Raw genomic sequence first — 13,807 nt, forward strand, 5'->3', positions numbered from 1 at the left:
AATAAAAACGTTTTTAAAAGAAGTAATTCAACGGACATAGTTTCACTCGTACGACTGACTTTCCCAGCCCGTATCTGCGGTGAACCAACGAAAGTGGCACCGCGGTAACCAGGGTAACCGGAGGGGCACTCCGGATACTCGCCCGCGTTCTGGGAAGCGCGGCAAGAACGCTCCCAGAGGCTTGGCCCGCCGGCCACGCCGTAGACCGCGGTGCACGCCGGGCCTTGGCAATATGGCGTCCTCCTTGATGTGCTGATGAGAGGAGTTTCACTGTAGCTCCAAGCCAGAGGGCAAAACTCCCCTAGCGCAGCAAGCCCAGGTTGCCCGTTCTCTCCGCAGGTCGGTGTCGCCCGCTTCTCGGGACTCGTCCTCCGGCAGGAGAAAGCCACGGGGCCGAAGGCCAGCGCCAGCCAGGCCGCGGGGACCCGGGGCTGAGGAGCCGGCCGCAGGCGAGCACGATGGGCCGGTCCTGGCTCCTGCCGCAGCAGCTCCGGCGAGTGCGGGACCCGCAGGGCTGAGACTGCTTGCGCGAGACCCGAGGCGCGCCGAACCTGTTCCCCTCGGCCTGAGGCCTCGGTCCGGTTGGCGCAATCGGCGAACCCGCACCAAGGGCGGGCGGCCTGCCTGTCCCTGTCCTCAGGTCTGCGGAGGCGTTGGAGGCCGAGAGCGGGGTCATCGCGAGGCCTGGAGGCCCTCGGCCCTTGACAGCTGGGCTCGCAGCCCCTCCGGGAGCTGAGAGCCTCGGACAGCCGGCGCCGCCTGGGACCCCGGTGTGCGTGTGTCTGTGCGGAGCTCCTTGGGCTGCCCCACTTGCCACCGGCTCTTCCCTCCCCACTTCGACTTCCCGCGCAGAGTTAAGAGAAAGGGTCCCGGACTTTTTGCTGAATAAGGATCTCCGCAAACTCTCCATCCATTTCTTTTCCGACCCCCCCTGTTTCTGTATCTTATTTCAGTGATCCTGGTACACACTAGTTTTTAAGGCTGGAGGTTCTCGAGCGCTTGCTGCCAAGGACTCCCCCACCCCCTCCCCCCCTGATGGAGTCCGAGATGCTGCAGTCGCCCCTTCTGGGACTCGGGGAGGAAGACGAGGCCGATCTTACAGATTGGAACCTGCCTCTGGCTTTTATGAAAAAGAGGCACTGCGAGAAAATCGAAGGCTCCAAATCCTTAGCTCAGAGTTGGAGGATGAAGGATCGGGTAAGTGGATTCTCACGGCACCCCTTGCACTTGGTAGTTTTTCCAGGGAAGAAAGTTCAGACTTAGAATGAGTGTCGCTGAGAAAGTGTCAGTATTATTCTCCCAGCCCCCCACCCGTGTTGCAAACCAACCAAAGAGCAAAAACTATTTGATTCCAGTTTTTGGTTGAAAATGGGAAAGGCTATTTTGATTAGCTGTTATTCACTGGATGGAAACCGAATTTTAATTCAGATAATAAAAATTAAGCAAATTAAAAAATACAGCTTTGCAAGTATTACATGTTCTTTGATATACTTATTGCTGTTAATACTTAGAAGAAAGACAACTTGGAAAAAAAAATTTTCTCACCCATGTAGTGTTAATTGGGGTGAAGTGCAGAAGTTTGGTACAGTTACGCCAGGAAACTGGGAGACTACTGGAAAAGGTTTAACTGGTAACAAATTAATGCAAACTTCTTTTAAAGTTGCAGTGAGCTTCATCCTAGTCTTCTAAACTTTACTCCCTATATGTGCTTTCTTGTTGCTATAACTTGGACACATTTTCTCCAGTGGAAATTAGGGAGTCTGGGGTGTGGTGGGTTAGCGTTTGGGTCTAGGTTTTAGGAGTTCTCATGGTGTTGGATTGTGGACAGTGACTACAAGTAGGTGGTAGGTAGGAAAGAAACAGTCAATTTTGTTGAATCTGCCTTTCACCAACCCTTACCTATTCCCTGGTCTCCAAAGCAAAAGAGTGCTAATATATCTCACCTATGTACACTTATAATATGTCTTTTTATGGTTTGTTTTCTTTTAAGTTGCTTTTATTTGTGTGAACATTTCAGTGGTATAAAAGGAAAAGCTAGTCTGACAGTGTGTGACTTGCTCTAGGCTTATGTATATTTTTATAGAGGATTATTGTTTTTTTTTTTTTTTTTAGTATATGATGTTGAAAATTTACAGGGGCACTTGACCACTGAGCCACAACCCCACCCTTATTTTATATTTTATTTAGAAACAGGGTCTCACCGAGTTGCTTAGCACCTTGCTTTTGCTGAGGCTGGTTTTGAACTCGCAATCCTCCTGCCTTCGCCTCCCGAGATGCTGGGATTACAGGTGTGCGCCACTGAGCCTGGCTCAGTCACTCCCTGTTAACCAGTGCTTCATTTGTTGTTTTGGCTTACTTTTGAAAGGTTAGGAAAATTTGTTTCATCCAAAAGCAGTTTAAAGAGTAAAGTTGGTCATTGTGAAAGGCTGTATAAGTCTATCTTATGGACATCTTTAGTACTAATTATGTAGTTAAAAACATTTGTGGTTGCTATGCATATATGGAAAGAAATTTATTTTAAAGCAACTCTTTAATTTTTTCCTGTTCTACTCAAAGAGCCTTCTTATATCATTCTTTTGAAATGTTGTTCCTTTTGCTACATTAAACCTATGCTCAAACTTTTTTCAAAACTGATTAATGGATATATTTTCGATCTTTTAGTTTAAACATTAATTTATAAATGGTCAACATCCCCTCAGAAGCTCTTATTAAGAAAAATAAGGATTCTGTGAATCTTAGTAACTACCAAGATTGCTATTTAGAAAAGAGCAGGTGAGAAGGTTTGCTGTTTGTGACCTTTGCAATGAAGCAGAAAATCAACAGCTAACATTTTTAGCTACGTGAGAGTTTGGTGTCTTAAAGAGTTCTTGTAGTCTCTTTCCTCAGGTAGACCATGAGAACTTTTCAGCATGCCCTGCTAGGACAAAGGTTGCAAATCCAAATGATACTAAGAGTTTGAAGGAAGGTAGCATGAATGAACGAAACAAGCCAGATTTAAGAAGAATAATAGCACAGATTCAAAGGTAAATGGCTGCAGATGTCTGATGTGGTATATGATCATTTTTTGGAAGGTGGGAACATTGCAGCTCTGGAGCTTATGTGTCATAGCTAAAGGGGCAGCTGGGCCTTGGTTAGCCTTTTTTTTTTTTTTTTAAATAATGTGAAGTTTTCCAGTTTTGAAATCTTAGCTACTAATTCAGATATTATAAAACAAAAGCAGTTGTTCACTACAGGCAGAACAAACCCTATTTGTGGGGCAGTTTTTGTCCAGTGGGTTACCCATGTATGACTTCTGCTCTATCATTGCAATGATTGGCAGCTGGTCTAACTCTGGCCATTGTGAGCAGCCCGCCTCTTGGCCAACCTGTGCTGGGGCTCCTTCAACCTGATGGAGCAGGGCCTTTGTAAAGCAGCACCTGTGGATCTGCTTGTGCTGTATGAGGAGCTGCAGGTACCACTTCCTGGTGACTGTTCACTGCCCTGTGTGCAAGCTCAGTTTCTGCTTCCTGAGACTGATGTGGATTCTATATAGTTTTTATATATGTGTTAGTGCTTAGATACTGTGTCCTGGTTAGTGTCCTTGTTACAGATTCCTAAATTTATAGCTTCACCAAAGGTGACTAATGACCCCAAGTGACTTTCCTGCCCCTCAGCATCTGCCAGCCTTCCAGCTATGGCACATGTTCATTCTCAAATAGGATTGCTTGTCTTTGTTTTTAGTCAGTCTGGTTTTCAGATACTTCTATTATCACATTTTAATTGCTAAGTTACTATTAGTTTGATATTGTCATTGTCAAATTAGTTTGTTGTTTGGTTAATTCTGTGTATAGTGAATGATGCATACATGTATTAACAGTGTTTTGGCTTGTAATTTATAAATAACTAGACGTACATAAATTACAGTTCAAAATGAATCATTTATAAACTCGTGGCTAAACAGGTACATAAATATATGTATCTCCCCCATGTGTGTTTTGCTACAGTAATTTATAGTTATTACAGTTTGTTTACCTACTGGAAAGTGGGCATGGGGATAATTGGTTTCAGATGGATCTTGTTCCTGGAAGATGTGGGATGGAATCAGGGAGGCCTGAAAACTGTTGCTCTGAAATAAACCATTGACACACTCTGCATGTGTGTGGGACCGTTGATAAACATGCCCTTTACATGCATGTTGGGCCGTTCACAAATGTGTGTGCATGTGGGCAGGATCACTGGCCCACGTGTTCTGTCTGCATGTGTCTAGGCTCAGGGGCGCTGCTTTGTGGCCATCCTGTGAGCATAAACCTTGCTTGGAAGAGGCAGAGAGGACACATTCAAGAAACAGCACATGGGCAGTCCCGAGGTAGACCCTCTTCTGAGTGGTATTGCATCTCCCTGCCTCTCTCCCTCGCCCTGCACCCTCCCCTCAGCTGCTCTGGGAGGCTCTGTTGTATGCCCCTGGGACTGCTCTTTATGTGGTCATTGTTTGTTGCTGAATCAAGGTCCCTTCTCTGTCTTTTTTATTTTTTTAAATTTTTTTTTAAATATTTATTTTTTAGTTGTAGTTGGACACAATATCTTTATTTCATTTATTTATATGTGGTGCCGAGGATTGAACCCAGGGCCTCACACATGCTAGGCGAGCGCTCTACCACTGAGCCACAATCCCAGCCCCCTTCTCTGTCTTAACCTATGTGACCTCTCAGTAGCCTTCCACGCAGTTGACCACTCTGTCCCTCGTACAGTTCTTTACTCACTTGGCCTCAGTATCTCCCTGAAACTCTGGATTCTTCCTCAGTTTCCTTTATTGTTTGACACCTAATTGGCTAGTTCTGATGAGTGGCAGCATCATCAGGGCCGTGATTTCAATGCCATCTGCATGCCCATGATGCTCTGACTCCATCACCATCTTGGATCCCCCTCATAACATGCCACACTGCTATTCATTCAGTTATTCAAGCTGTAAATCTAGAGTTTATCATTGATGCTTTCTCCTCATCACCCTCCATTTTCATTTGTAGATCCTATCACCTTTACCCCCAAAACATATATTCCTTCATTTTGTGTCCTTGCTGTGTTCCCAGCCTAAGCTCCACCATCTCTTGTCTGGATGACTGCAGGTACATTCTGATTCTTGCACTGCACATAGTGGTCTTCTAAAGGTTTAAATCAGATTCTGTTACTTCCTTCCTGGTGTTTTCCTGGCTTCCTAAGAGTTTGGGGCAGAGTGCACACTCTTCTCCTGGCTCACAAAGTCTTCCGGTCTGGCGGCAGACTTTGTGTCTGGCGCCTACTTGCCTTTTCTGTTTCTTGGATAGTGACACCTGAGATACTCTTCCCTCTGGATCTTTGCACACCTGACTCCTCCTCCCTGGTTGCCCCATCTGAAGCAGCTACCCAGACACTTATGGCCATTTGTGATCATTAAATTTCCCTGACATCCTCCATGCTCCTTACTCTATGTTAGTCTACAGTACAGTGCTTGGTGCATAGTAGGGATGCAGCAAAAATATACTGAAGGGTCCAGACATGGTGGCCACCCTGTAATCCCAGTGACTCAGGAGATAGAGGCAAGGGTTGCAAGTTTGAGACCAGCCTGGCAACTTAATAAGTTTCTGACTCAAAATAAAAAAATAAAAAGGGATGTGGCTCAGTGATAGAGCCCTTGCCCAGATGTGCGAGGCCCTGGGTTCAATTTCCAGTACTACCAAAAAATAAAAAAGTACTGATGGAAAAGTGAACAGTGTACAGACGACTTCCACACAGATTACATCTCTTTTTTTTTTTTTTTTAAGAGAGAGTGAGAGAAAGAGAGGGAAAGAGAGAGAGATAATTTTAACATTTATTTATTTTTTCTTAGTTCTCGGCGGACACATCTTCGTTTGTATGTGGTGCTGAGGATCGAACCCGGGCCGCACGCATGCCAGGCGAGCGCGCTACCGCTTGAGCCACATCCCCAGCCCCCAGATTACATCTCTTAAGGCTCAACATTATTGTAGTTAGTTACTTAGGGATCCTGATCTCTGTTACTGATGAGGAAACTAAGGCTTTGATTTAAATGGCTTGCCTAAAGTCACTTGGTTATATGGCTGGCACTGAGAGGAAGCAGAATTTGAGAAACAAAGCCTAGTTGGAAAAAAGCAAAATACAAAATGGTCATAATCTCTCTTTTTTTTTTAGTTGTAGATGGACACAATACCTTATTTATTTATTTTTTTGTGGTGCTGAGGATCTAACCCAGTGCCTCACATATGCGAGGCAAGTGCTCTGCCACTGAGCCACAATCTAACCCCCCAAATGGTTGTAATCTTCAACTAAAAGGCTGAGAGCTTATGGGCTCTCAACAGGATATATTAGGAGAATAATTTAGGTGGTGATGGTGACATGGAAGTAAATGGGAGACCAGTGTTAAGCAGACTGGGAATGATGCTGGAGACCAAGCTTAGCCCAGTGTACTTGCAGAGTGTTCCCTGTGCTCCCAGGGCTCCTGTGTCAGGACTGTCTCCTGGTAACAGAAGACATTATTGGTCTTTACACCCTGCCCATTCTGGCACTGATGGTGCAAAAGTGACAGTGAATCAGACTGTGGTGTCTTAGCACGACTCCAGGCAGCAGTGCAAGCTGTAGCCATGGTTCCTGTCTTCTTTGCCATGCACTCACAGTGAAGAAAATTCTAGTTTCATGTGAGAATATCATTAATAAAGCAGTGAAAATAATTAGTTTTACTAAATCTTGACTCTGGAGCCCACAACCTTTCAATTCTTGGCATAATGACTTTTCTGCTACCTGTGAGCCCAGTGGCTGTCTGGAGGAGGACCTGAGGCTGCAGGCCAGCTCCTGCTTCCCTGGATACCAGGTGCCCCAAAGGAGGGCTGACAGGCCTGCTCTGGACATCAGTGTTGGCAGTTGACAGGAACATGTTCAGATATGAGCAAGTGAACTGTCACTTTAAGAAAAACAACTGGCAATATTTGTTGCCAATGAGAAAATTTGAGCTTTCAAATGACAATTAGAGTTTTGGAAAACTTGTATCTCTTCCTGTGAGCCCCCCAACTCCCTGATACTTAAAGACTCTTATGACAACATGGTGATATTAATACATGTAACTTTTAAAATATCTTTATTTTGTTTGTTTTTATTTTATTTTTTATGTGGTGCTGAGTATCGAACCCAGTGCCTCACATGTGAGAGGCAAGCACTCTGCCACTGAGCCACAACCCCAGCCCATGCATGTGATTTTTTGACTGGTGTATAATGAATTATGTCTACATTTGAAAACATCTGCATGATTCAGCAAACCAGTATTTCAAAATGACCAATCCATGAAAATGCAAAATCATTCATAGGCAAGTAATCCATTCAAAGTTAGACCAGTGGATTTTACTATTCACTGATAGGCTTTCACATTGATAGATGTTGCAACAAAAGTTTAAGAAACTCTCACTCAATGTTGATAAAAATCAAAGGAGAATGCTCTTAGTTGTTTGGACACTCTGATACTCTTGCCCTTTCTAACCATGTGTCTTTCTTTGTGAGGTCAGATTTTCTTCCTATACTTCAACCAAAATAGCATATCATAACAAATTGAATGTGGAAACAAATGTTAGAATTCAGTTGTATTTTCTTTCTTTTAAAAAAAAATTTTTTTTAGTTATTGACGGACCTTTATTTAATTTATTTATTTATATGTGGTACTGAGAATTGAACCCAGTGCCTCACACATGCAAGGCAAGTGCTCTGCCACTGAGCTACAACCCCAGCCACCCCAGCTGTATTTTCTGAAGTTACATAGTAAAAAGATTTGGAAGAATGTAGCAGTGCCACTTATCTCACTAGCACCAAAAAACCCCCAAAACAAAAAAACATTGGTGATTGAACCTATAGCCTTGTGTGTGCTAGTCAAGTGTTCTACTGCTGAGCCATGTCCCCAGCCCACACTAGCACTTTCTGAAGATATTTTTTGCATGGAAATATTATTTGATACATAATGAGTTTATAGAGTTACTTTTAAGTGAATTAATGAATTAATTTTTTTTGTTTTAACCACTAACATGGAAAATGATGATAAATATTAACTCATGAAAAAAAGGTCTTCGGGGGTCTCCAGAAATCTTGTTTTTTTTTTTTATGTTGATGGATCTTTATTTTATTCAATTATTTGTATGTGGTGCTGAGAATAGATCCTAGTGCCTTGCACATGCTAGGCAAGCACTCTACCACTGAGCCACAACCTCAGCCCCTCCAGGAATCTTTTTTTTTTTTTTTTTTAAAGAGAGACTGAGGAGAGAGAGAATTTTAATATTTATTTTTTAGTTTTCGGCGGACACAACATCTTTGTTGGTATGTGGTGCTGAGGATCGAACCCAGGCCGCACACATGCCAGACGGGCGCGCTACCGCTTAAGCCACATCCCCAGCCTCCCTTCAGGAATCTTTAAGAGTGTAAAGGGGCCGCTGGCAAAAGTTTGAGAGTTGTAAGCATGGTTAAAAGAGTGGGCATCAGATGTAAACCAAGCGGTAGGGTTTGAGGAGATGAGGTGGTTGGCCAAAATGTCAGACAGTGACTGAAACTGACATTAGATTGGAGCCCAGAAGACCTAATAATTTGCACTCTTTCCATTCTCTCTTTGCCTGTGTAACTGTTGGGGGCTTCAGACTTGGAGCTGGGAGTGCTTTTCCGGAGAGTCAGTGTCTCGGAGAGGCATTGCCTGCCATGTAGCCTTACAGTGCAGGCAGGGCCTCCAGACTTCCACTGTGTCCAAATGGGGTATCACTGCTTGCTACCCAGTAGGATCTTTGAGTGGAGGAGAATCAACCCAATCTGGTGAGGAGGCAGACAGAAGTCTTTACTTCACTTGCAGCATGCTGTGCCCAGGAGGACAGAGACAAGCCAGCAGCTAATTATAGTACACTGATGCATGTGTTGGTTATGATGTCTGCAGGGAGAATGACGCTATTACCAGGAGCACCTTGGTTTTATGTTAAGTAGGAAATCATCTGAGTTGTACTTTTTCATACTGACCAGTAGTAAACTCAGTAACCAATGACTTAATGTGCTTGTGGTTGGGGAGCTGTTTCTAGGTGTAAGCTGGGGAATGCCAAATATGATTTTTGTCCTCAGGGGCTATGGGTAGAGTGGAGGCTTTGGGGAGAGGTGATCCCAAGAGGAGAGGGAGCTGTGGTGTTCCAGGTGAGAGGTCACTGAACCCGAAAGAGGCAATCACAGTAAGGCCGGAGGACAGGACATGGAGAAGGTAGAATCACTGGAGTCTGGTCAGAATGTGGGGCTTAAAGAGTGCACAGAGCTTGGGAGCGGGGCATTGACCATCTGGTGGTCTTGTCACTCTCTTCATTGTACTTGAAATGTGAACTTTTCTTAGTGTGTCTCGGGTGAGTCTCAGGAGTGAAAGAAAACCATCCACCTAGATTAAAAAAACCCTGCTTTACGAAAATGTGCCATTTTCCATTTTGAGCAATGTGCTGTAGAAGAGTCCTGAAATGGATATGAATGCTTCCTCCTCATTATCGCCATGTAGGATGCTAAAGCTACAGTCTTAACAAGGTGGTGTGTGGATTACATGTGGGTGGTGACTCCAGGTTGCTGACTCTCTACCTTTACTCCAAACACACCAGAAGGGTACTGGGGTCTCTCTGTTTCAGCGGAGTGAAGTTTGAACCTTTTTCTTTTAATTAAATACATAGAAAAATGCCATTCTTGGTATATTATTGGATTATGCATTGATGTCATAACAAGTTGTTAAACCTTGAACTTGTCAGGCACTGGAAGGTGTGACTCTGCAGAGAATTTTTGTACCTTTAGAGGCAGAACAGGAAACAGCTGGTGAGAAGACAGTCATTGATAACAGGTTTTAATTTTACCCAGCCATCATACTTTGTTCAGATGATTTTTGTTCTTGACTAGTACCATTTTGTATTTTTAAATTTTGGTGTAATTTAAAATTTTTTTTTTAACATTTATTTTTTAGTTATAGGTGTATACAATATATTTTATTTTTATGTGGTGCTGAGGATCGAACCCTGTGCCTCACGCATGCTAGGCACTTTACCTCTGAGCTACAACCTCAGCAAATTTTGGTGTAATTTTAAGTTTATAGAAAATTTATTCAGCCGTACGCCGTGGTACAGCCTGTAGTCCCAGGAAGCTGAGTCAGGAGGATAGTGAGTTCAAAGCCAGCCTCAGCTACTAAGTGAGGCACTAAGCAAGTCGGTGAGACCTTGTCTCTAAATAAAATACAAAATAGGGCTGTGGATGTGGCTCAGTGGTTGAGTACCCTGAGTTCAATTCCCAGTACCCCCCCCCCAAAAAAAACAAGTTTGTTGAATAGCATAATGAACTTCCTTATACTCTTTTTTTTTTTTTAAAGAGAGAGGGAGAGAGAGAGAGAGAGGAGAGAGATTTTTTTTTTTAAAAATATTTATTTATTTATTTTTTTTAGTTCTCGGCAGACACAACATCTTTGTTTGTATGTGGTGCTGAGGATCGAACCCGGGCCGCACGCATGCCAGGCGAGCGCGCTACCGCTTGAGCCACATCCCCAGCCCGAGATTTTTTTTTTGTAATATTTATTTTTCAGTTATCGGCGGACACAACATCTTTGTATGTGGTGCTGAGGATCGAACCCGGGCCGCACGCACGCCAGGCGAGCGCGCTACCACTTGAGCCACATCCCCAGCCCTCCTTATACTCTTAAGGCAGATTCACCAGTTGATTACCTCTTATCTTGCTTGATTTATGAGTCTCCATTTTCATATGTGAAAACATATTTTTTCCCTGAATCATTTAAGAGTTCATTGGAGACATTGTCTCTTTTTACTCCTAAATATGGATGTCTCCTAGGAACATGTCATTCTCTTATGTAACCCCAGTGCAGTTATAAAAACCAAGACATTTGTCATTTTTTTTAATTAATATATTTTTTTTAAGTTGAGATGGACACAATATCTTTATTTATTTTTAGGTGGTGCTAAGGATAGAACCCAGTGCCTCACACTTTCAAGGCAAGCACTCCACCACTGAGCTCCAGTTCCAGCCCTGTCATTGATATTTTTTAAAAATTAAAAAAATTTTAATTTGTTATATATGACAGCAGAATGAATTACAATTCATATTACACATATAAAGCACAATTTTTCATGTCTCTGGTTGTATATAAAGTATATTCACAGCATTTGTGTCTTTATACATGTTCTTAGGGTAATTTTATCCATCTCCTTTCACCATCTTTTTTTACCCCATGCCCCCTACCTTCCCCTCCCTCCCCTTTGCCCTATCTAGAGTTCATCTGATCCTCCCAATCCCCGCTCCCCACCACAGTATGAATCAGCATCCTTAAATCAGAGAAAACATTTGGCATTTGTTTTTTTGGGGATTGGCTAACTTAACTTAGCATTATATTCTCTAACTCCATCCATTTTCCTGCAAATGCCATGATTTTATTCTCTTTTAATGCTGAATAATATTTCATTGTGTGTATATAACACATTTTCTTTATCAATTCATCTACTGAAGGCCATCTAGGTTGGTTCCACAATTTAGCTATTGTGAATTGTGCTTCTATAAACATTGATGTGGCTATGTCCCTATAGTATGCTGTTTTTAAGTCCTTTGGGTATAGACTGAGGAGAGGGATAGCTGGGTCAAATGGTGGTTCCATTCCCAGTTTTCCAAGGATTCTCCATATTGCTTTCCATATTGGCTGCACCAATTTTCAGTCCCACCAGCAATGTATGAGTGTGCCTTTTCCCCCACATCCTCGCCAACACTTATTGTTGTTTGTACTCTTAATAGCTGCCCTTCTGACTGAAGTGAGATGAAATCTTAGAGTAGTTTTGATTTGCATTTCTCTAATTGTTAGAGATGAACATTTTTTCATATATTTGTTGGTTGATTGTATATCACCTTCTGAGAAGTATCTGTTCAGTTCCTTGACCCATTTATTGATTGGGTTATTTGTTTTTTTTGAGTTCTATATATACACTAGAGATTAGTGCTCTATCTGATGTGCATGTGGTAAAAATTTGCTCCCAAAATGTAAGCTCTCTATTTACCTCACTGATTGTTTCATTTGCTGAGAAGAAGCTTTTCAGTTTGAATCCATCCCATTTATTAATTCTTGATTTTAATTCTTGTACTATAGGAGTCTTATTAAGGAAGTTGGGGTCTAATCCAATATGATGGAGATTTAGGCCTACTTTTTCTTGTATTAGATGCAGGGTCTCTGGTTTAATTCATAGGTCCTTGATTCACTTTGAGTTGAGTTTTGTGCATGGTGAGAGATAGGGGTTTAATTTCATTTTGTTGCATATGGATTTCCAGTTTTCCCAGCACCATTTGTTGAAGAGGCTATCTTTTCTCCAATGTATGTTTTTGGTGCCTTTGTCTAATCAATATGCATTGATGTCATAACAAGTTGTTAAACCTTGAACTTGTCAGGCACTGGAAGGTGTGACTCTGCAGAGAGTTTTTGTACCTTTAGAGGCAGAACAGGAAACAGCTGGTGAGGAGACAGTCATTGATAACAGGTTTTAATTTTACCCAGCCATCATACTGTGTCCTCTATTCTGTACCATCGGTCTACCAGTCTATTTTGGTGCCAATACCATGATGTTTTTGTTACTATTGCTCTGTGGTATGGTTTAAATATAGCGATGTTACCTGCTCCACTCTTCTTGCTAAGGATTGCTTTAGCTATTCTGGGTCTCTTATTTTTCCAGTTGAATTTCATGACTGCTTTTTCTATTTCTATGAGGAATGTCAATGGGATTTTGATTGGAATTGCATTAAATCTGTATAGTGCTTTTGGTAGAATGGTCATTTTGACAATATTAATTCTGCCTATCTAGAACAAGGTAGTTCTTTCCATCTTCTAAGGTCTTCTTTAATTTCTTTCTTTAGTGTTCTGTAATTTTCGCTGTGGAGGCCTTTCACCTCCTTTGTTAAGTTGATTCCCAGGTATTTTATTTTTTATTTTTTTGAGGCCATTGTAAGTGGGGTAGTTTTCCTTGTTTCCCTTTCCTGTCATTGATATTTAATACTATTAGTAACTTGCAGTTCACATTAAAATGTTGCTGTTTGACCAATAATGTCCTTTTATTACCAATTCTGTCCTCTTCCAGGCTTAGTCTTAGTGTATAGAATCTTTTAAATTGAAATGTAACCTGTTTGAATCTACAATTTCTTAAAAATTTTCTGACTTTGATTTTCCCTACTGTGGCAAGGGGTGCCATTTAGCTCTTTCTTGTGCAGTTCAGCGTCACTGGGTGCATTCAGGATGCTGTGTGAGGTGGGCCAGCTTTCTATCCTGTAATGAACACCTGAGATAATCCAGTCCACAGTCAGCTGGCTCCATGCTTTTACGACTGAGGCAAGGCAGCACACCGTGGCTGCAGCTGTCGGAGGAGCAAAGCTGCTTCACCAGAACTGCTGGGCAGTGAAAAGAAGGAGCTGGGGCCCAGTGTCCCTGTTGAGGGCACCCCCCAGTTCAGTGTCACTGGGTGCATTATGATGCTGGGTGTGGTGGGCCAGCTTTCTGTCCTGTAGTGAACACCTGAGATAATCCAGTCCATCCTTTGGATGTAGAGCACTATGTAGTTACCGTCTCTGGAACTTTCCACCTATAATAAATTCCAGCCCCTTATTCTGTCCTCTCCCATCCTCAGACCCACCGGGGTGCCCTGCTTTTCTTTTCCTCTTCCTTTCCAGATGTGATTTCACTGTGCTGCCCAGGCTGGTCTCCGACTTTCGTGCTTTAGCAAACCTCCTGCCATTGCCTCTCAAGTAGCTCCCAAGTCTAGGTGTGTGCCAG

General features: G+C 42.7%; 1 protein-coding gene across 1 annotated transcript in view; it reads left to right on the forward strand.

Annotated features, from left to right (window-relative positions):
• Positions 1 to 223: 223 nt before the first annotated feature.
• Rptor (regulatory associated protein of MTOR complex 1) overlaps positions 224 to 13,807 on the forward strand; it is a 338,384-nt gene continuing 324,800 nt past the window's right edge. The window contains exons 1-2 of the mRNA XM_077800527.1: positions 224 to 339; positions 954 to 1,197. Of these exons, the coding sequence (XP_077656653.1) occupies positions 1,036 to 1,197 (162 nt within the window). The 5' untranslated portion in view covers positions 224 to 339; positions 954 to 1,035. The remainder of the gene's footprint in view (positions 340 to 953; positions 1,198 to 13,807) is intronic.

The sequence above is a fragment of the Urocitellus parryii genome, chromosome 7, assembly GCF_045843805.1.
Source record: "Urocitellus parryii isolate mUroPar1 chromosome 7, mUroPar1.hap1, whole genome shotgun sequence".
Lineage (NCBI taxonomy): Eukaryota > Metazoa > Chordata > Mammalia > Rodentia > Sciuridae > Urocitellus > Urocitellus parryii.